The sequence below is a fragment of the Eurypyga helias genome, unplaced genomic scaffold (genome assembly GCF_000690775.1).
Source record: "Eurypyga helias isolate BGI_N326 unplaced genomic scaffold, ASM69077v1 scaffold38725, whole genome shotgun sequence".
NCBI lineage: Eukaryota > Metazoa > Chordata > Aves > Eurypygiformes > Eurypygidae > Eurypyga > Eurypyga helias.
The window spans coordinates 30,687-55,567 of NW_010254053.1; the positions used below are offsets into that span (position 1 = coordinate 30,687).

General features: G+C 37.8%; 1 protein-coding gene across 1 annotated transcript in view; it reads right to left on the reverse strand.

Moving 5' to 3' along the window:
- The window catches only part of RGS7 (regulator of G-protein signaling 7), a gene marked incomplete at both ends in the record, with an annotated part of 51,469 nt that extends 29,210 nt beyond the window's left edge, over positions 1–22,259 (reverse strand). The window contains 3 exons of the mRNA XM_010152877.1: positions 169–233; positions 12,222–12,273; positions 22,153–22,259. Coding sequence (XP_010151179.1) covers positions 169–233; positions 12,222–12,273; positions 22,153–22,259 — 224 coding nt within the window. The remainder of the gene's footprint in view (positions 1–168; positions 234–12,221; positions 12,274–22,152) is intronic.
- Positions 22,260–24,881: the final 2,622 nt, after the last annotated feature.

Below are 24,881 nucleotides of genomic sequence, written 5' to 3' on the forward strand. Positions count from 1 at the left end.
CTAGAGTCTCTCAAAATGCTTTACAACTGAGCACTGTCAGACCCACATGCTGGCAAAAGTGGATAACTAATACATTTTCACATGTAAGGCCTCTAGTTTTCATGCCTAACATTATTTCATGTGCTCATTAGGCCTAGCAGAGAAATTTACTTTTCCTTAGGTACTTACAGCTTCATAGTCTGCCAGCTCTAGCCTTGCTTTGTTTTGCATTGTCCGCTTGCAGAGGTAAACAGCTGGAACAGAATAAAATAACAGAGAATTTGCTATTATCTCACCAACATAGCAGAACAGGAATCTAGAGGCTTCATCTCTAGTTTACTGATAGCTTTTTTGTTTTGATTTCTCCGTCTATTATAAAAAGGTTTAAATACAGGATCAATGCTACCAGCATTGTAGCTAAAATAATGGTCAGATACAGAAATTCATTAAATAATTATAAAATCTGCATTAAGCAACAGACATCATATATAAAATGCATGAGATACTTGGGGTGAGGTTGTTTAATGGCCAAAGAACCAGCACACTAAATTAAAAATGGCAAAAATATTTTTTAAATGCTATGTATAGCTCATTATGCATAAGAGATTTATCAGGAGCTGCTGTTCTAGTAGTCAAATAGGTTTTTAAGGATGTGTATAAGTGGTTTTATTTATTATACTTATATTTTAGAAATCCCAAAATTTCTACCTAAGAAGATTTTAGTTAAAAATAATCTCAGATAAAATCCAATTCTTATGCAGATTAGTCTTCTATAATGAATATTTAAAATAGAAAATGATGAGACCAAAAAATTAAAAAAGTGTATCATGTGTTACTGTGAGACAAAATCTATCAGAAGACCTGTTCTGCTTCCACCTCATTCAGACAGAGCAGAATTTAACTAATAAAATGGAATATTGACAGCTAAATACTGGAAGGATGCAGGGATGAAAATGAAAATTAAGACTACATACAGCCCAGTGGTTTGCATCACATTGCTTGATCCTGAATTCTTTATGCACTCCATTGCCCTTGAATTAAGTACATTTCCAATAGATTTTATTTACCAACAAATACTTCACATCAACCCTGCTTATTGCATGGCTTCCTCACCCCAGTAAGACAACAAGCGCAGCACAGTTCCTTATTGTGCAATATTTACCTACTTCATTACTTCAGAGTAACTTCCTCATGAGTGAGATGGAGGAATCTTTGATCAGTGTAGTGTAAGGTAAGAAAACCTTAACTTATCTGTGGTCTCTACAACCAGCAAAAAGAGCGCATGTTTAGTGGTAGTAGTTAGGAGTGTTACTGGTTCCTAACTGCCAGCTTTTCCACTACAGGAGTAAAGAGGGATAAATTCACATAGGAACCTCACTCTTGCAATCACTAGGAGGAAGGAAGTGCTCAACTTATATATAGCTTTGATTTTTAAGGTAATCAAACCAATTATATTTTACAACTCAATAGAAAATATTTCTTTCTGACAAGTCACCTGCAAATGCAGGCAAACCCACTCCAGTGGGTGTTATTTCAGTGGAACTGATGACAAACACTTCTAATCACTCCAGCTGCAGTTACAGGTGTTACTTAATATAAAATGAAGTTATATTTTAATGCAGTTTTTGTGTGTGTGTGTCCATTTTGTGTGTGTTATCTGGTCGAATTTCTTTCATACTTTTCCACTTTCCACTCCCATAAGAATCCATGTTTTTTTTCTCTATCCCCTGCACTCCCATAAACCCTCTGGTTCCAAAGTAATTCCTGTGCCTGCAAATCTACAAATATAGATACAAATCTATGTCACACACCAAATATAGCTGACAACCTGTTTACACAGCATTCATTTCAATATTAGTACACACACTAATGCATTGGCATGCATGCTGAAATGTCACAAAAATGAGGGGATGAATTCTGGACCCTTTGTACCTTGGCTGCATCCACAATCAGTACAGTGGTAAGAGAACACTGAGCAGAAATAGTCTTTGTCACTTAGCTTCTTTTACTGTGAAGAGTTTTCCTTGCTTTTCCTTCAAAATCAGTTATTTCGTTGAACGAGAAAAAAAAACTCCTAAACCCCTTGACAACATTTGCAATAAGATACATATTTAATAGAAATGTGTAGACAGTTCTGATAATGCCAGGGGTCAATTTTGTCTAGTTCAACGAGTCTAATACCATCTGAACAGAAACAAACCAAATTCCCTGTTCTCTGCACTTGATTAAGCCCTTGTAAACCACATTCTCATGGTCCCTGTACAGGCACCTTTAGTTAGCATAGCACTTCCTTAAATCTCATTGTGGATATATTTTGGGATTAGCATCTCCTGCTACCTCCAACAAAAATCGTTGCTGCAGAGATGGCTGACGGTCCACCTTCCTGTCAGGTTACATTTTAGCAAAAAATTATTTCAAATCACAGAGTTCTCCAACACCGGCAAAACAACAACCAGGTCACCAGGAGAGAGGGATTAGCTTGACACACTATTAGTCTAATACTGTGTCTAAGAAAACTCGTCTTCATCGTGTGACTGTACTGCAGTATTCTCCCTGCAGGGTTCTTTCAATGAGCCTTTTTGCTCCAACTCCATAGCAAATAGTTCATGAAAGAATGTTTGGTTTTTGTTATGAGGCTATCTTAGCCAACTCAAAAATCATGTTCATCCATCAGACCTTTTGTCTATGGAATATTCAGATCTCCTCCCATTCAGGAGTCTCAAGATTATAATACCTGTGGCTTGGACTATTTATGTCAGAAATATTTCTGTGGGTCAGTGTGGATAAGGTAGAATATGCACAGGAAAGTTTTAGTTATTTGGGAAATATGACATATCCATTACCGCAGAAGAAAATACTCCTGAAGGACATTCCTACATTCCTATGTGCTAACAGTTACATCCTTATTACAGAAGTGCACGTTTGAAGATTTATCTAAGAGCTACTTTTAGTCACAAGAGTAGCTGACAGCAGCTCAGGAATTTGAGTTCACCAGTTCACACTCTCGTTATCATATTCTTTGGCTTATCTATAACAAAATTCACTAGCACATTGGAAAGCAAGAAGAATATGAAAATTACTCTCATTTTCAGCCAGAACATTAGAAGACACAGAGAAATGAGGTTTTGTTCTTCTGACTTTGAAAGCGATGAGATCTGAGGTACAGATACTCCCATCTTTCACAGGTACCACTCCTTTTCTGCACCAAAACACTTGTGAATTAACTACATGTGGCCGGTAGCCTGAACTTGAGCATCTGGGCAGGGCGTCAGTCAGTTACCCTCTGAAAGCAGTCATGAGCCCTCTGCATTTCAGAGAATGACAGTGCCTGCTTGTGTAACCTCATGCTTTGTATGAGTTTTCAGTGTTATAGCTTCATACAGAAGTACAATCTGCAGAAAGGGTCTCCGACTGAAAGCTCCTTTACTTCTGTGTATACATCTCTATTTATCTACCCCACAAAGGTCCTGGTGAGGGCCCTTGGTACACCAAGTAGCTGTAATTACCCTGAACAGTCCATTCAGGGTCTTCACTGCGCTCCCCTGTGCCCAGGACCTGTGCTTAAGCCCAGCTACTTCCCCTGCCTGTGGCTTGAGTTATGTTGTAGATATGCCTCTAAGTTTCTTCCCCTGTAACTTACGAATGCTGCCCTGACTTCCTTGACCTTGAACATTCCTGGTCATCTGGGACTTTGTAGGTGAGACCACTGCTCCTGCCTGTACTGTTGCCACCCTCCATTCTTGCATACCTTCCATTGCAGAGCTGCCTGCTCTCGTTGCTCTCTGCAAAGATGCTGAAAAATGCTTAATGTAGGGATGAATTATATGCAAGGAACAGGCTCTGATTAATAACCTCAATTTGCTAAATATGGACTGCCACATACACTTTTATTTTTAGAGCCGGTGTATTCTGATGGATTTTGCAATCAACATAATTGCATCCACTAAAGTGAAATATATATGAGATACTATAGCTTGTGCTTTAGAAGTGACTGATTATCATGAGAAAACAGATTTGCCAATAATTTTAAAGGCAGTATTAATATGCAACATTTCACAATGAAAGATGGTCAGTGATGTTTATAAATGGGCATTTGATTCACAAACCAGTACTAAAACACACTTTGGTGGCTGTGCAGTAAATACAGTCTACTCACTCTTGAAAATTCTGTTCAGCCATTCACAGGTGTGGGCAACGTGAGAGCTTAAAGTGAGATTGCAGACTATTCTAGTGAGAGTTGCATGAAGACGGTGTCCGGCTTTTCCCTCTTGTTAAGTTTTTAAACTGTTATACACAAAATAAGCCATTTTCATGGTTAGCCACCTTTGGTTCCTATTCTTGACTGTTCAGTTGGACTTGAAAGCTCCTAAGAAACCTCTACAGATTTTTTTTCTTAAAATAAGATCATAATGATAATGACAGGTGTGCTGGTTTCCATTCTAGAATTATTAAACTGCATTGCATACACATTGTATTACACACACTTCCTGAAAAAAACCCAAAGCTTTAACCCAAAAGTTAAACTGGGGAATGTAAGCTTGTTTCTAAACAGGGGCTAAATCTTCCCTCTCACCACAGCAGAGAAAAAGCCTCAGCTAAATTCAGTGGAAGTACAGCTGGGCCTCTGAAGTCCACAGATAATGCCACCTACACATCCACCACCATGTACACAAACTTAAACTCGTTACATAATTGTCCTGATGCCAGTGGTGTTACAGCTTGATTCAGCCCCAGATGGTGGGTGCAATTTTCAGTGAACACTCATTATCTCTACTGAGGTCAGAGTAAATTTATACTCTCTGTGATTCAGAATTCTGGTTTCAGAGTCAGTGTGCACATGCCTAGTCAGTATTTAAAGAGCAAAGAAAATAGAGTACAGCAATGTCTAAGGGTTTCAAAGTGCCCTCTGGGCAGACAGAAGTTCTCCCTCCATGTGCGAGTGACTGCATCAGATGGAGATTTATGGTACAATCAGCACAGAACATGGCTGCAGGATGAAGAAAATGAAAACTCATTTAAACATCCAGATTTCTAGGCCTATTTATATCTTCTTTAGGCCACCTCTGCTTTTACTCAGTAAAAATAATAATTTTTGCTCTTTGCAACAGCTATCAAGTTTTACCTAGTCTTAAGAAGATGACAACTTTTAGGTGGACAAATGGGTCACCAATCAGCCTCGTACATCTATAAAACAACTACACTCTTCAGTAAATGCTAATAACATTAATTTAGAAGGAAGACCGCAATAGCTTACTGTCAAATGGCCAAAAACCTAACTTCTGAAATCCTCTTTCCTATCTCTATTTTTTACTCTTTGATCACACTATTTCTAGAACGTTTAAGGATGTTCTTGGGACTTTGATTATAGATTTAGGTGGGTATTTGATTACAGATTTGATTTCATATAGGATTAGGTGGGTGGAGGACTTTCTTACATGAACCAGGGGCAAGAAAGAAACCAAATTTCAAATTAGCAGAGAGTTCAAGAACTAGAAAAAGGCAAATTAATCTTCAACAGATGGAAGTCCCTAGATGACACTGGCCTAGAAGAGAGGTCACTCAAACTACATAAACTACAGGATCAGATAAAGAATAACCTGTTGTGAAATCTAATTTAAAACCGCTTCCATTGAATTATTTCACACTTCTCCATGTTATCACAATGCTTTCATTTTGCATTCAAGAATTCAACACCCTGCTTTGGCACCAAAAAAAGCACTTTCTACCTCTTAAGGCTCTCAGATTTAAGGGGGACTCAAATGAACTTGCTAAAAAGCTTCTAAGAAGAGGAGGTGCAACAAATCCAAATCCACTGATTTCGCATAGGAACCACTTAAGGCATGTGCATTCCAAGGCAAGGCTGAGTATGTCAGAAGATGGAGAGTATTTTCTTCTAAACTGCAAAAAATCAGCTACAGGGACGGCATCAGAAGGTGACCGTTACCTGACAAAGCAGGCAATTACTCAGTGCCCACCTGGCAAAGGGCTATCAGTGTCAATACAGTGCATGACTACAGAAAAAAATATTTGTTGTCACTGCTCCCTTCATGGCCTGAAAGCTCTAATTTCCATATTGATAATGAAGCAGACAAGCCTATTTAGTTTACTCAACATGGTAATTTGAAAGCAATTCTGAAAATGATGAGTTACGTTTATAAATCTCAGAGAAATTTCTGGTAAGAAATTTTATCTCTGTTTTTAGGGAACCTAGATGCAGATTATCAATGCTTTTAAAGTAATGCTTTTAAAATAATGCTGCAGAAAGCATGCACTTGGGTCAGTAACATTTTTATATGCATGCATACAAGTGCATTGGCCAAATACATTTTCCATGCTTCACATATTATGGAAATAGGTTACACATCATTGGAAAGAAAAATTCAGGTAAGTACAAAACTCTGAAGTGGTGAGCTGACTGGAAAGCATTTTCAGGAAATGCTTCCTGCTTACAGACCCCTTGCCGCAGTGGTTTGTCAGTGTCAGAATTAGCAAGGATCACAAAAAAATTCAGGACAAGCTTGTAGAAGTGAGACTTTCTTTTCATCCTTTATATGGCAGGGATAGCTCCTAATGAGTGAATTATGTAGCTCTGCAGAGAAATATAATGGGATATGAATTCAGAGTAGAAAATAAATTTTGTAGGTCACCTCTCCCATCTTTCTGCTAATACAAGCCTCCTTCCCAAAGTTCATTTGATTCAGTTCTGCCCAGATTAAATTTTATGCATAGCAAGCACTGGCCCCAGACACATTTTCCTGAAGGACTATTCTCCTTGATAGACTGTATCCCTCACTAAGTCTTGCCATCAAGTTCTTAGTCAATATATTCTGTATATGCAGTTTCTCAAAGCAAAGTCACTCAGTTCAGGAGCCACAAGCCATTCTTGGCAACAATTTAGTACATTACTTGAGTCTGATGGAAAGAGTCTGTTTCTTACTGCACCTAGAAATCCAGCAAATTTTTCAACAGGTTCTTAAAGGAGGGATCTCTACTTAGGACCTAAGGAGATTGCTTGCAGAGTCATTGCCGATGTACTCTAGATGGCATTTGCTGTTGAAAAAAGGGAACTGGACATCAAGGTTCAAGATCACATAACTGCAAAGCTGTCCAGAAACTATACTATATTTGTAATTTTTTCCTCATTCTCATGGAATAAATTTTAACAGATAAATTTTTATTCATATCTGACAAATTACATCACAGAAAATGCTATTCTGTTACCACTTTTGCCCCAAGCTACTGACTCATATTTACGGATTGATTTCCAGAGATGCTGAGCACATGCAGTTTTCCAGCAGAGTTCACGTAAGCAGTAGTACTTAATATTTCTCAAACACAAATCGCTTACTAATAAGCTGTTGCCAAGGGAATCCTGCCTAGGCATTTGGGCAAAGAAAATATATAATCCTTCCTCTGAACGATTCTCCTTCTAGCCAGTTACTCCACAAAAAAAGATACCGCAAGAAAAATGAGAGAGAAAATTCCTGAACTAATCAAATTTTCATAGAAAGTTTTGAATCCAGACGCATAAAATAAGCAGGCAATAAACTCTAGGGAGAAAATTGTATGAAAATGTTCAACACATGAAGAACACGATACATGATTGCAATTACTTTTTGTGCACTGTGTACTCTTTAGCGTAAAGTGCAAGTTTGGCAGGGGAGAGGTAGATGAGCCAGGTGCAATGGCTCTCATTCAGAATGGAGCAGAAGCAGCTCAGCACAGAGAGGTCTCTGCCAGTTTGCTCTTAAGCAATAAGAAGATATCATTAGGAAGGAAACTTTGTAGGGACTGATATATTAGCTGATTATCAAGAAAATTTAAAAAGGACAGACTTTTCATAGAAATGCTGGAAAACAACAGCTTATGAGACAGCAATTTTCACACAGTAAAAGTAGATAGTACACTTATTTTACTGTAATTAAGACTAGGTAACAGAGTAATCTGTAGAACTGCCACAGAAGTTTACAGGCAGCACTTACCCAGCCAGGGAGCTTACACTTTTAAAGGGACCAAATGAATCAAGACTTTCCCCCACCCCCCACAAAAAAAACCGTAAGTGCTCTAATTTCCTAGAAGACTGCATTTACAGCTACTGAAAATATCTACATGTTGAAAACTTCTCATTCTTGTGTTCTCATTCAGAAGCAGAATTTAAGAATTTGCTTTGAATATATAGAGAAATAGTCTCATTTAGCATCATTTACAGACCACATGGTCATGTGTTCTTGAACTCCTGTTCATTATCAGTTATATACTGTGTTCTCTATAACCTACCAAGATTCTACAATGCTCTTCCATTTTTAGCTCATTTGAGAGAAGAGCACACCCATAAAATGACATGGTTGAAACAGCATCCTCTTGCAACTATATAAATGCAGTTGGCCATTGTCTTTCCATATTAGCCCAACCTCCCTTAATGCTATAAGTGACTGTGGTACTTTAAAACTTTATTGTCTCTCCTTCAAAAATACTTCTTCTTTTAATATGCAGTTAACTGAGCGAGAAGTTCTGTATGTCATAGACACTTTTGAGTCTAACCATCAACCAAAGTGCATGAGAGAAAATGAGTAAAAGTAATTCTTCATATCTCATATGTGTGAAATTCTTGTAAGCCTCATACACTGTCACAGCTATGTTAATTTGCTGGTTTGAGTTTTTCAAACACAAAAATAATTGCTATTTTGTTGTGAAGGGAAATTTTCTCTAACTTTTTGTAATTCTTATTTATCTCATTCAAAAGAAGAGAAGAGTAAGGAACTGAATTCCTCAAATTTTCAATAGCTGTGAGTCACTAAGCCTCCAAGAGAACCTGATGGCTCCCATCAGAACTGAGGCAAAATGCATATGAAATAACAATTTCATATGGGTGGCATTATATTTGCCCTTTCTGAGATGCAATGGACTTAAGAAATCTCCATATTTAATTAATTCTAATGACATGAACTGTTTTTAATCTGCCAGAAAAAAAAAAAATCTGTCAATTACAAAATTTGAGCTGTAAGAAAAGAGAAGATTACAGGAAGGTTGCATGCTCAGCCATTAGCTGCGTTCACATCCAATTCTATTTGTCACAAAACCAAATCACAATTCAGGAGCATGACTTAACTCACAGGAAATGCAAAGTGATTTGAACCTCATTGGCCTTAAAAATTATATCATTATTATTAGCATTATTACTAACATGCATACTTATTTTCATTAATAAAATCCTACTGCAAATGATGGGATTCTACATAGAACAACATGTCCTGTATGGGTGGACTCAAGACATACAGCATTATAATGGGTATCTTCAACAGATGGAACCTAAGAATCAGCCTTTTAGAAATCAGCAATTTCTTCACATGTTGGAAGAATCTGTTTTCATGTCTTTTTTCTTCACATTTTCTTCTGGTAAGTATTTTTAAATGAAAATATTTGGTATTACGAGCTCACGTGGAACAAGAAATTATATTTTAGGGAAGATATGAACATATTATACAAAGATGTAAAGATTATTTGTTTCTGAGTTAGCTCTGGTAATAAACACATGCAGTGTCTAAATCTCACTTAATTTCCAGTTTAAGATTAATTATTTTCCTGGCAGTATGCTACATTCTGGACAGTAGCCCAGCTATGGGTGACTAATGGTAAATGGTTGGGAGTAATTTTTAAATTAAAATAAAATTGTAGTGTGTTTTCAAAGACATGTAAAATTAGGTCAATGCCAAAGAAAGTGGTTTACTTTGTTAATAACTTTGATAAAGGAAGATTACAAAGAAAACCTATTTCTTGTTAGCCTTGAGAGACTTCTAATGCCTGCCACAGTTATCAGTTTTAGGTGGTGCAGTTTCAAACTTGCTCAGGACAAATCCGTGAAAATGTAAGCACTGCACAGCTCTGTAATACATGACAAGCAAAAAATGCATTTGCATATCTGTAATTATAACATAAATTCTATTTATTATATTTTCTAGGAAGTAACAGAATTACTGTGAAAATCTGAAGAACATACTTGGAGTGTATCTGAGGTGGAATTTATCCTTAAATACCCTCAAATGTTTCAATCTTACTTTAGGTTTATTTTGGATTCCTGAATATTGTCTGTTTAATTTTTCTGCCTTTCTGCGTTGACTATTGTTTACAACAGATATGTGAGCCTTCTTGCAAGCAGCTGTTTTCAGTTCTCCCCTCATCTGCTCTCTCTTTGTATTCATATAAAGGTATTGGAAAAAAATCCTAAGGCCACAAGGCAAAGGCTAACATCTAAGACTGGGAAGAAACCATCCTAGTAAGAACACTTGAAAAGTTGTCTTAAAAATTCATTTTCCTGCAAATGCCCTACCATTAGCCAATTCTGGAGACACCTGGCCACCTTAGGTAGGTCTAGGAGGGTGCTCTGACCCTTGTTGCATGGGGGACCTGCGGATGGGTTTCTTACAGGCTTGCACTTTTGGCTCAGGACTCAGAAGGAGCAATGACGTGGCAGTGTTGGGGCTTTCCCTTCCTTCACCTCTCTGCAGCAAGAAAGCTTAAACTCACCAACCGGAACATATTTTTGCACGCCTTATATGTAAATCTCAGAAGCTCTCAAACGAATGTGTTTACTGTTCAACAAAGGTGCCTCCCTACATGATGAAGAAACCTATCCCATGCTTAATTTTGTATTTCTGGCATGCAAAAATTGGAGAGATTATAAAAGATTTCTATTTACTGACTAAGGTACATAATTAATTGCCAATCCAGTGATCAGATATGACTAGAAAGTTAGTGTCTCCAAGTTTGGATTAAAGGATATTAATGGAAACTTTCTCAGCCTGATCTCAAGTTCAGACCTGTTAAGCATATATTTATTTATTAAAATCCCCCTTGTAATGACTGTAATGCACATTACAGCTGAACAAATCAGCCTCTCTTAAAACCATAGTAAATTACTTTCTGATCTTTAACATATTAGGAGACTATACTGAAGTGCCCCTCTGAGGAGGAAAGCAAGTAACACTTTCAAGGAAAGGAAAAAAACATCGTAATAAGTGGTAAATCAAGCATTTCTCCTTCAGTGACTAACTTCCTCAAATGGAGTGGTTAATCACGCAGGTGTGGTAGGAATTAATTCTCCTTTGTAGCTTTCAATAGTTATTTGCTGGACATCTTCAAAACTCAGTATTTTGAAATAAGATTAATATTTTCCTCCTTCTATACGATGAAGAAACTCTCACCATTTTCAAAACCTGCTTTGATGGCATTCAGCTCTGCTAAGAGTCTCAGCTTGATTTTTTTTTTTTTTTTCTAAAATTTAGCAATATATTCGAAATTAAGCTGTGTTGTGGAAAGGAAGGAAGCATCTTTTGGAATCATCCACCCCTGCAGTCTTCAAGTCCCAAGGGCTGAGAATGAATCCATATTACAAGTGAACGTGCATCTAAATTTCCAAAAAACTGTAAATACAGACTTCAGAGTTTGATTTTTAAAATTGTAAGCTATAATGTACATGTTTAGTTACCTAAATAAGTAGTCTGGTCTTCAGATCAGCTGACTACTTACAATCTAGATTAGAATGAACAGGAGGTTGCTTCTATATAATCCATTTTCTTTAAAAATTAAGTCACTCTTTGGTGTATAGAGGCACCTAATTTTGGTTATAATTTTTAATGATGTTTTATAATACTTTGCTACCTAGAATATTCAGATTTTCCTGTCTAAGCATACATCAGTAATTACAATGTGTAATTTATGAGTAAAGCCCAAGAAATAGGCAAATAAAAAAGGTGTTTTCTAATGTGGTTCACATTAGAACCATGTTAGTTTCCATAATAAAAAATTTTCCCCATGCTGTATATCAGAAATAAGAGATTTAAACTAGGCACGTGTTTGGGTCTGAATCTGAGAATAACTATTGCACAACCATCAATAAAGTGTCCTCTGCTTGACTGAGACTTTGTGACTGTAAATAATTACACTTCCTGAGGCAAACAGGAGCTGTAAATGGCAAGGTAGGTTTTGATGAGTTTGAAGGCTTTTCTTTTTTTTTTTTTTTTTCCCTCAGAACAACTCCAAATCCGACTTTAATAAACTTTTAAATAAACTTTGAAAAGGTAACAACACATTCATTTCAATATCAGCAATTCTTTGCACAGGAATTACATGACATATAATTATGCTTTTAACAGTGGGATGATTAAACAAGACAAAGTGCAATGACATGTTCATTCATATAATACATAGTTCCCGAAAGAAATAGGAAAGATTTCTACACTGACCATAATCTGTGTTTTCCGGCTCCCAACAATTTGATGGCCAAAAATAGGGTGTCTATAGACAAAACAAAACAGTAGGGAACTCAAGTTAGACAATGCAAGCATTATACATTCCTTGGATCGATAATGGTTTTCAGAGTCAATTTACAAGTTTGGCAAATCTATTATATTGTTAACTTGACAATTTTGAAATAGGCATCAAAACAGAAAATTACTTTTGTACGCTTGTTTATTGCACTAGTGTCAGAATGGCATTGAAAAAGAAGAACAAAGTGTTCTTTTTATTCTTAAAGTCAAGGGAACAATAAACACAAGATTAGGTAATGAGGTTGTCTTTTTCCTCTTCCCTAGCAACATACCCCTTACATGCTCCGAGGAATCAGTTTTAGAAGGTAAAAAGACAGCAGATACTTCGGGGGTACATTCGCTTCTTGATTTTGGAGAGTTTTCATCAATATGTATTAATATTCAATACTCTTTCCTAGGAGTTATTTGTTTAAAAATGCCACTGAATGCTACCTGTTTTCACGAAGTTATCAAAGTTCTTTTCATTTGTTGAAGTCTGGTTTTCTCCTAATTGTTTTCCAACTCTTATTTAAAATATGATATGTGAAATGGAAAGACAATAACATTATCAATAACTAGTTCAATACTATGCTTATTAAAACTGTGCTAAACGTATTGTTAAAATAATTCACCTACGAAATACCAAATGAAGACTATAAGACCATATAGGAGTTTTTCATAAAAATAACTTAATTTTTAAAATAGCAACTTTTTGAAAATGTAAAGGATCATAGTGTTTTACACATAACACATTCAAATATATATAACTTACATACAAACAGAGAATTATATAGTATTTGAGCGGTTGAATTAATCTCATTAACTATGTGGAGTGGTCTGAATGATATTTCAAAACACAGGTGCTTTCTTAGGAAAGACTTCTGCTTTAATCTCTGTTTCTTCCTGATTTTTTCTCAAAGATCTCCCAGCTGCAAAAGGGAAAACCTCTCTTGCTCCCCACTACCCTCAAATTTTTTTCATGTTAACCTGGAAACCAGCAGGGCTGAAGGGTGACACATTCACACCTGTGTAACAATGACACGTGAACTTGACCAGGAGCGATTTAGAAATACTATTTATCAAACAACAGGAACGAGTTAAAGGGTACAAAAGAAACTGTCGCAAGCTAACTTCAAAGGCTGAGATGTGCTTCTTGTAAGCTGTTTTATGCTCTGTAATGAGGCTGCAATAAGTCATTCTCCTATCACCTATTCCTTTGCAGTGCCACTGAAATCAAAATGACCAGGTTAAGCACAAATGGAAAGAAGAATGGGAACCCCTAAACAATGAATGGCAGCACTCAGTGAATCCTGGAGAAGCATGAAGCTATAAAAGTAATTTAACAATGTCAGTCATATAAAGCATAAAGCCTCCATAAGTTACATACACAGTTTTCAAACTCGGGGAGGGAGAAAAGTCGTTTTTCAGAGGCATGAAGTGTATCTTGCAGAGGCTCAAGAAGAAAAGCACAACTGCATCATTTTCCTGCTAACAGTATCTTTAACCTCTGTTTATGGGTTCAAGCTGATCTTCTGGAAAAAGGATGCAGTGAGGGTTACTAAATACACAGAAACCATATCCACTCAGGCAGCACCTGAGATAAAACTGGCTGAGACACAGATTTTATTTAGTTGGAAAGTAGCAGTTACAGTGGAGGATGGCTGGAGAAAGGTGGAAGAAAGAGCCCTTTCAGAAGCAGAGACAGAGATTCTTACAACTGCGGGTATGCTTCCTGCAAATTCCATATTAAAACTCTTCAACTCTTAGGATTTCTCCCGGCAAATTACATATGCTCCCATCCCAGCTGAGATTAAAAAATAAATTCTCTCTTCTGATTTTGAGCAAATCCCCAGATTGTTTTTGGCATTGATTTCACATCAGGCTATGAGGAAATATATTCACGACCATTATGTTTAAGATGTAAGAGGAGGACTCTGTTATCTATTACATAAATGAAAAGCTATCCCTGGCCAGCAATAATACTGCAAGAAATAGTTCTGAGAGGCTCTCAGAGATATTATCATAGAATCATAGAATGGTTTGGGTTGGAAGGGACCTTAAGGATTATCTAGTTCCAACCACCCTGCCATGGGCAGGGACACCCTCCACTAGACCAGGTTGCTCATGGATAAGCCTGGTTTTACTGTCTTCAGTATTTAGTGAAAATAACACGTTAAACTTTTATTGAGACTTGCACATCGGTGGTGGAGGGAGTGTGGGTGCTAAACAGAATATGGGAAAGGGGGCAGGATCTTCAATGTTGTGAAACATCGCTTTAGCTCACTAGGAGGCAGAGGTGGCCAAGGCTTTTTGGAAGAACAAAAAGGTGCATCCTGGTGGCAGGACCTGCTTCCAACAGAAGGACTCAGTTCATATGAACTCTGAGAAGTGTGAAAAGGCACCGAGGACACTTTTTCCTTTCCGAAGCTGAACGAAACTTTTGAGGGACCAGATAAAATAGATTTTGTTCATATATTACAGAATATGTGAGCAAGACGTTGTAGGTGTGTAGTACTTGGAGTGAAAGTGACTGCAGGATGAGACATATTCTGCAAAGAGCGCAGAAGTGTGAGGTCCAGCGGGCTCAGAGAACAGGCAGAGGAGGTATCTTGGGAAAGTAAACCGAGGGACACAGAGATGGAAGGGAGACGACAGTTATTGAAAGAGAACGTACTAAACAACCAAGTACCTTTGGAGAGACAGTATAGTGATAGGCCAGTGTAGGCACACTGGCAATCTCCAATCAATTAAACGTGAAAAAGACATCATAGAAAAAGCACAAATTGATGCGTATGCTACTAAGGATGAGTCTAAGCCTCCTGCGCCACCATGCCTCCATAGATAAAAGCAGAGAAGTTAGAACATGAGTTTTAATTAGCAAAGCACATGATAAGTCATAATAAAAGGTTTCAAGAATATGTTATAAGGTAAGCCAGAAAGAAACCCCAGCAGAAGGCAAACATTACAATATGAGAAAGAGGTTCAAATAACAGTTAGTACAGATAAGTACAGAACATTATTAAATGCCTTCCTTGTTTGAGTCTCCAGGAGGAGGGAGACTGTGGGCAGATGAAGGTCTTTCTGCCCAGTGAATGACAGGCAGGCGCGAGCTCTCCTCGCTGATGCTCTGAACTAGGCAGGCCCAGGCTGCCTCTGAACCACAAGCTGTGACCCCACCCACCCGGTGCTTGGATGCATTTGTTGGGACCCACTGAGAAGTACAGCTCTTCAGCACAAGCACTGCAAGGTGGCCAGAGCTGGCCTCCCGCCAGCTGGCTCCCAGTGGAAACAAAGTTCAAGGCTGCCTGTAATCATCTCTATGAACATGCCCAAAATTAATTTTAACATGAACATGAGACTATAGGGCAAAGTACAGGAAAAAAAAAATAGGAAGGGAAATATTTATATGAACTCAGACAGTCCAGGTTAGAGGCCTGATGAAATTCAGCACAGAACACCTATGGAATTACTGTGTTTTCATGTGGGTGAACTGTGTTTATTTGTAGAAAACAAAAAAGCCTCGCCAAACTAAAGAACAACTCCTGCTTCCTCAGCATTGTGAGTTACATGTGCATGTGTAAATATTCTGACAAAGATTTTGCCCTGGTACTTCTCTTTCTCCACTATTTCTAACTTTCTCTGGTATCTAGTATATTACTGGCAAGCGTTATCAAAAGTATTGGATTATCTGAATGATATTTAAAGTGGTGCAAGTTACACACAGAAAAAATACCCAAGTAACCTTTGAAACATCGGCAGTTATCGTAAAAAATTCCCCTTGCAAGGGGAAGATCAACCTTTTTCAGAAAAGGGGAAAATCTGAAATTTTCTGTATTCTAATCTTTCTAGATCTAGGGTCTAGATTGCACAACTGTAATACACTATCCGTTTCTGAATTCTAAACAACTAAAGGTTTCTAAAATGTGCAAACTCTGCAATCAGGCATGTTAACATTGAGTTTGCACTAGGTCTCAGACAGAAATGCCTGAAAAAAAGCCGATTTTCCTACAAATGGAGTCTGAAGTTTACTTTGTCCTTTAGATGTTACCTATTAAAAAACGCTCTATTAAAAAACTGCCACAGCAATGCAAGGAGATTCTGCCTACATAAATGACCTTCTCTATACCCTGGACTATGCAATCAAAGCTTGGTTTAACTATTTGTCACAACTCACATATCCGTGAGTACACTGTAGAAGACTTATATTCCTATAGTACAAAAACTGTACAATCTATTTATTTTGTTTTATGGTCCAGAAACCCTACATAAGCAAAGAGTTTCTCCAGGAGATTTACGAAGATGGTACAATATGTACACCTCAACACTAACATTTTCAAGGAGAATATAATGAAATATCAACCTTTTTTTTTTTTTTTTAATGTAGAAAACCTGAAGGAATTATCATAGTTCAGGATTTTGCTTTGCCTCAGAAGAAAATGTGAAGCAGTTCATCATGAACAAGCATTAAACAGAGAACATCTGTCATTTTGCCATGACGTCCCACTGATAGCCGGAAGGAAGGTGGGTGGTAGAATGGTTTGGGGAAAGTCAAGTACTGTTTATCAGCCCAGGCAGAAATAATGCTGCCAGTTTTTATCAGTACCCTTTTAAGGCACTTTGTTTAACTGTATCTGTAATTTGAATAAGCAGCCAGCACAAGCCAACAGCTAGAGAAATGGGCTTACCTAGCACTGCACATGCGACTGTAGAGCCATTTAAGCATTCAGAACAAAACAGGCTGTTACAAGGATCCTTATGGCATTGACGGAAAACTGGTTTTGCACACACAAACACATACTGGTTCTCTCGCTTTATAGACTAATATCATTAGGTAAACCTAACCAGAGAAATCCATAATCCTCCTGTTAATAAAGTCATGTGAAACAAAATCCTGTAATATAGCACGTACTCCACACCAGACAAATTGGCAGCAGTGTCTGCTATGCATCGTGAGCAATCCTGTGATAAACCAAATAGATCTGCTTTGGCTCTACCATAAAATTAATCAATAATAATAACTGAGCTAATGAAACAGCCACTTGTAAAAATCAGTGTTTCCCATCAGCTTTTCTAAAACATGATTAATTCCTGTGCATTAAACTGTATTACTGAGGCATAAAGCATCTTTCAGCTACCCCTTGTTGATAGTAATAAGAAAAGAATTGTTGTTTCTGAGGTTGCTCCACTCCATGAAATTTTTAAAAATCTAATTACTGGGCTAGAGGAGGAATATTCAAATCACTCATAAACCCTCCTTTGCATATTACTCCTATTCTTCTCACAGGCACCAGGGAGTCTTATAAACAGCAGAAATCAAGTATTTCCTAAAAAATAGTTATACACAATCTCCAATGCCTTGCATGATGGATGGCAGAATTCATGGATATTCCATTTTACATTAGCTGCAGTTGACTCAAATGATCTCCTGGGTAAAGGAAAAGTTAAGATCTGGTCCAGAGCTGTCAAGCCCATAAAGGAAGGATGCCAGCAACTAGTGCTCCAGTTAGCTCAGAATTATTAACAAAGAGGTTGAAGTTGGAAAAAATAAAGATTTTGGCTCTATGACTCCTCTTTTCTAACCTGGAAAGGGGATGAGCACAGAAAGCATTGGGGGGAAAGCATATCCGAGTAGGAAGTTAAAAAAGAAAAAATGGCACTGACAGTGCAGTTAGAAAGGCACATGGATTTGGAATTATGTTTCCCTCTTTGAAACCTAAACAGAAGCTGTATGTGCTGAGCCTGAGCTGAAGAGACAATGAATTAGCCCTTGCACCTGCAATTGCGAAGAAAATCTGCCAAACACTGGATACGATAACCTGCTTCATTTTTATTTCAAAAAATCCTTCCCTCAAGGCACAGTAGATGATCCAGAGATGCCGCAGAGAGTGGCTGGAGAGCTGTGATGTTCAGCCATGGCCTCAATATTCAGAATGGCCAGAGTCTGGCCCAGGATTAAGCCAAGAGGACTAGTCAGGCAAGAGGACTGGCCTAGGACCTGCCAAGCAGGGTCAGCTCAAATTGCTGTGGGAAGTAACTCAATTCCACATGAGACACAAGGATTCACAACCCTTCATGCTTTACACTGTTTTGCAGCTAAGATATTCCAAGATCCTTACAGCGATTGCTATATATTATTATTCCCAGTTTAGGCATGGGAAAACAATGCCAATGCATTTGTCGAGAAAGTATTCCCAGTGGTAGAACAGGAGAAGACATCGCAGGTGAAACCTTCATGTCGCCAAAATCCGTCAGTTTTGCTATTTTCACCTAACTCATGTTTCACAAGAAACTGTTCCCATTTTCATACTCTTCTTTGGCTATTGTACCGTCGTTAAACCACGACAGCTATTTAAGCCTTCCTTTTTAAAAGTTACAAAACAACAGCAGAATCTAAACTTCATATCTGAAAATTAATTTGTTATATTATCAATTAATCTAAAAAAAAATGTTAGTGTGATTATCACTAGCCTCAAGTATCCTAGAAGTTTGTTTAAAGACAAAAGACAGTAGGAAACACCATTTTTCACTATTGACATTGAGACACTTAGTATGCATGTGCAACTCATAGAAGAAGTCTTTCCCTGGGATACTATCAGAATTTTAGCAGCTGAGAGGGCAAGTCAGGCATTCCTTCACAGGATGGACATATTATCACTTATGTGGACATGGATGAAAGGTTTCAGTGAGTAATTCCTGGCCCCAGGAACATCTGCTTTCTAAGGTGCACCTTGCTTTCCTTATTTGGGCACATCATACCTATTTGCTGGCAGGTAGAGGAGGGTGGTTATCAGGTATTCAGCTCTTTCTTTGGTTCCAGACTTAAATTACCAAGAAAAAGCACTGAAACTGTTCAGGATGGTTCAGAAAGCATCACTATCCCTGAATTTTCTGCTTTGCCTTTTTAAGACTAATAAGTAATTTCCACTGATTAAGGCAATTAATATTTAGATCCATTCCCTTTGAATTAAATTATCACAGAAACTAACCTAATTACACCTGAGTAGGTCAAAGAATCATCTGGATTTTTTTTTTTTTAAATTTCTGACACTACATTATTTAAAAATCAGATATAACTACGATTTTACAGCCCTCCTGATGGCAAGAGCAATAACTGGAAGAATATAATTTTGCTTGTGAAAGAGCATTTGCAAAAACAAAGCACGATCTCCACTCCTTTTAGCTATTTCTATACAACAGAAGGTTGTTTAAAACAAAATGTAAGTAATTTTACTGTCAGGAGGGAATGCGTCACCCTTTGGAAAACAAAAAACGAAGTGCATAGAGAACATCAGTGTAGTTAGCCTGTTTTTTTGTAGGTCAGGTCTTTGTACTGCAGACAGAGAGTTCTCTGCAGGGGTGGCTTCTGAACCCTTCAGTGCTGGCAGGTGTTTGGTTTTCTCTTTCTACTAAAATATCCAGAAAATTGTCAATCCTGTCCAATACTCAGGGAGTCATATTTCCAAAGCATCTGATCAATTATTCTAGTGCAAAATTCACACATTTGCTGTCAAACTTTCCTCCCCATTGAGTATGTTTTCTTCCTCTTCCAATTCAACCGCTTCAGTAACAGATTTTATATTAGCCTTATTTTGGTGGGGAATGTGGAATTGTGATGACATAACTTTTGCTGTTACAACACCAACTAACAGTATGGCACCACTATAAATTTTTTCTATACATCCACAGCTAAAATTGCATTCTTTTAACATTGTTAGCATAGGAATAGCAATGTGAAAGATACCACAGAGCACCAAAAATATTGCAGATATATACTGAGCAACACTTGAGGAAATTCTTTTATTTCATATGCATATATCAGATAGTTGTGAAATCCTTCATTTAGGTAAATCAACTGATATAATTTTACAATCTAACCCTCACTGAAGCTTCCTGTCTAAACATACAGGCTGTAGATCTCTCTGAGGAAAGCCCACAGCAGGGTAGAGCTTCAGTACTCTCAGTTGTTCACAGTGCAGCTAATTCTAATCTATACTTTCCTTCAGTTGAATTATCATGCTAGCAGAGGTGCTCATTTCCCACATTTGAGATAGAAGCAGGCCAGCATCTGTGCAAAATTTAATGACCAGCACTCTTATAAATAAGTTTTATTCTCTGAAAAATGAAGTCCTTATATATTTTGTCCTTCAGGATGAAGCTTATGCAGAGCCAAGCCAAGAGCTAGAGTCTCAACCACACTGGGATTTCTTTCAACTTTTCACTTTCCTCATCACCACATCAGTGACTGTCCCTCAGCAGTAAGCCACTTCAGCCATGTGCCAGCCCACTTTTCTTTATATTGAACTGTGAGGAGGATGAAGCACATAAGAAGCAAACCTCTTCCTTCCAATCCCCTCTCCAGGATCAAAGACAACTGTTGATCTAGGGTGGGAGACTTCGAGTGACTGCTCCTTTTATTACCCATAGACACACATAACTTACTGACCTAGTGAAGGACAGGTTTTTTGCACTGTATGACCCATAGGATCTACATATGAAAATATGAAAATATTATATGTGTGTATTCAACAATCATTCTCTTTCTTGCCAGACTGTGCTGTACATATTTTATATTAATCACTAAGATTTTGTTTTAGAGTAAATATTATGAAACTTTCCCTTCCCTTATGTGGGTGTGTAGAACTCAAACCAAATTATTGATGAAAGTATTGTACAGCAATTAATCTGATACTATGTTTGAGACTGTGATTGGTCTCCAACATACCAGTTTTCTGCTGTATTTTAAAGACCAAAATTTTATGTTATTCTTGATGACTTCTTATTTAAAAAATGTTTAAGACAAAGCTTAGACTTAAATATCTTGATGACAATAGATTTTGTTCTATCAGATATTATTTCTCTGTATTTAACTCAGAGCCAACAGAGCAAGATTACCAAACTATGGTATTCATAAAATCAATTTCATAGTGACAGTCATCATATTATTTCAGAGCCACAAATATCCAAGGAAGATCTTGGAGAAGCTGTTGGTGATATCTACCAGGAAAACCACCTAATAGGAAGAGCAATACAACACAACTGCCTTTCTCAAAGGTAGTGCAAGGCAAGCAAAGTTAATTCTTTCTCTAGAATACATAATCAGACACTGTGCATTCATATTTGTTTCAAGTCACAGCTGATATTTCTTTGCAAACTTCTAGTCTGTTCATTATTAGAAAAGCAACATTCCTGTTACCCAAGTCCTTAGTTTGAAATCTAATATAATAAAATATAGGTATCTGAATAATATATGTGTAGGCATAGGGGTGTGTGTGTGTATATATAAAATACATATATATATATACACACTTATACTTTCTTCCAGATTGTTCTGAAGCATCTGCATGTGTTGTATGCAATGGGATTGACCGATCCCCATAGAAATGCGTCTGCGCTTGTTTGAAGAACACACACTACTTTGCTATGCTGTTACCAATAAGGAAATCCTCACATAAGACAGAATACAAATACTTCCCTCCATTTTACTCAGATTTTTGTTATAGTCTGAATAAGTACAATACCTCCCCCATTCCAGATTAAGACTATACTAGGAATAAGAGTCAATAGATAATTTTATTTCCTTTACTATGTTTCCAAAATACTAGCTTAATTTATTTCATGACAGATACTTCTACACTCAGCACTTTCACGCTTTTCACAGGGATCAAAATGGTCACTATCACCTTAACACTTTGCTGACTTAATTTCTAAAGAAAGTCCTTCTACCATTTTTTACTTAAAGGTGAATTGCCATCATTTACTTGGTTACATAAGAGACAAAGTATGGTTAAAATTTGCTATGAACTTTTGTATAAGGCCTTTAATATGAGCCTCCAATTGCACAAGTCAAGAACATATTGAGAAGACTTACCTGAAATCGATAAAAGGTGCCATCATCCTTTAGTGTTAGAACATGGTCTGAGATTGGAAAGAAATAGCCATGTGCTGCCATCAGTGTTCCCAAATGTAGAGCTTCCACTGTTTGAAGAACAAAATAAAGACAAATTAAAAAAAATTATTTCTTTTCAGCAGTTTAGCCTTCTTATTCAGATTACCTTATCTCCTGCAGGCAATGACTTGACTTTTAGTCAAGGTCCTGCCATCATGAAAGTGCTGTCTTTTTCTCTGTAATGTAATGATGCAATCAAAAACCCTTTTTCTCTCCTTAAGAAACGGCTATTAGCTGTCCCATTTGTAGCTGCAGTTCCACCACTTACATGAACATTAATAGGTGTCTACTGTAATGTTCACCCACTTGTTTTGGCACAGAAAACAGCTATCATTTTTACTCTGATGGCTCAGCCTGCTTCTCCTCTTCAGAACAATATCAGATTACATGATGTTATAATAGTTGATCCCAATTGCATGATATTGTCCTCACCAGCTTTATTAGACTACAGTAAAGGATAGAGATTTCTTTCAATGTGTCTCATTACTGGGAAAATAACAAAGGATCATAGAATCACAGGATGATTGAGGTTGGAAGGGACCTTTGGAGGTCTTCTGGTCCACCCCTCTGCTCAAGCAGGGTCACCTAGAGCTGGCTAACCAGGATCATGTCCAGACGGCTTTAGAATATCTCTAATGGGGGAGACCCCACCACCTCTCTGGGCAACCTGTGCCAGTGCTGGTCACCCTTACAGTGAAAAATTGCTTCCCAGTGTTCAGACAGAACCTCCTGTGGTTCAGCTTGTGCCCATCACCACTGGTGCTGTCACTGGACACCACTGGACAGAGCCTGGCTCTGTCTTCCTTACACCATCCCAGCAGGTATTTATACACATAGGTGAGCTTCCACCTGAGCTTTCTCTTCTCCAGGCTGAACAGCATCTTTTCTCATAGAAGAGATGCTTCAGTCCCTTGATCATCCTCGTGGCCCCCTGTTGGACTCTCTCCAGTGTGTGCATGTCTCTTGTAGTGAGAAGTCAAGAACTGGACACACAGAGAATGAACTCAACTCACTTCAATGAACAAAATCATAACATGAAACAGTCAGTGTTTATGTGCTTTTATATTTTCAGTGAATCACTGTCCAGCATCAGTCCCTGAAGTCTCTTACTCAGTTTTGCCGTTTTCTGGCTGACAAGAACACTATGTTGTAGGAAAAGAACAGCATTAGTTAGAGTCATGCTCTTGTTGTGGTATTTAAGTCCTACTATTTCTTTACCATACCTCTTTATCAACCTTGTAATAACTCCAGTACATATCCCTAAAATAGCTGCACAGCAATTTCTGCTGTAACATGAATCATTTCCTAGCATAACCTGCTAATATCTGTCCACAACCGCTGAAGCATCCTAACATTAAAAGATGAGCCCTGGAAAGCAGCACAAGGGTTTCCAAGTTGTACGACAAAGCCAACAGTTACAGGAGCTGATGCTAGAGAAGACAGCACTGCTGCAGGACATCATCAGGGGTAAGGAAAGGAAAAAGGTCAATAAAAAGGCCATATTATACACCTAGGGAGTAAGGGAAAGGTGGGAAGGGGAGAAAGGAAAAGACAATGAGAAGACAGACAGAAACAGCAAGATCAGCCTAAAAAATAAGAGATCTTTGATCTAAAATATGAAAAGAGGATGAATCCAGAAAGTATGTAGAATTAGTAAAGATTAATTTTTGCACTATGGAAAACATGTTACACCACCATAACACACATGGATTCATATTCATCATCTAAAAAGAGTTAATTTGCCTATAATTAGCTATTGAGAGCTGTTGCCTGTAATTTGGCTTTCAGCAACAGCAAGCATAAATGTTGCAGCATGGATCTGTCTTGGTCTGCCTCTTTAAAACATTACTGCTGCATCTCACCAGCTGTCACAGCATTATCATGCAGAAAGAAATGCGATTCCTGATATCCATGTTCTTGCTTACAAACACAGAAAGAGGGATTCACCTATGCTTCACTCATTATTATTCTGGATATAAGAAGGAAACACAGGTTTATTTATTTACCTGTACTTCATCAGCATCCCAGAAAATTCCCTCTTTCACTCTTTTGCTCACCTGCAGACATTCATTGGTATAGGCGATACAAGAGATGGAGTGGGACTAACCTAAAGCCAGCAAGCATGTGAAAGGTGCAAGAAAGAAGATCTGGACAATACTTAACTGAGAGCATATAACCCTACCAGGGTTTATTTGATACTAAATAATCTTTGTGACCTCTGTCTTTAGCAAACTGACTCCTGTCCCTCCAGCACAGCCATTATTTAAGAAAATCCAACACACCCTTCTCTGATATTGAGCTCTCTGGCCTGCTATAAAATGCTACAGTCCTGTTAATAAGCCTTCTCCCAATCATAAGCCTACAAGAAATCTCCCTCACAGAAAGAAAATATAGTTGCCTCACTCTTTGGGCTTGAGATGTCTGCAAATTGCCATCTGAACTTCATCCTAATTATTTTAAGTCCATATATTGCTGTGAGAGACCTTAGCTTGAGTTGTCTCAAAGCTTGTTGACAAAGTTGTGAAACTTCCTGGTGGCTTGGGAGCAGGGATTGCCTGCAGGCCCGAATAGATCAGGGGCAAATGGCCTCTCAACAGATGCAAATTGCTTCTGGAGACCAGTTCACATCAAGGACAAAGAACAATGACATC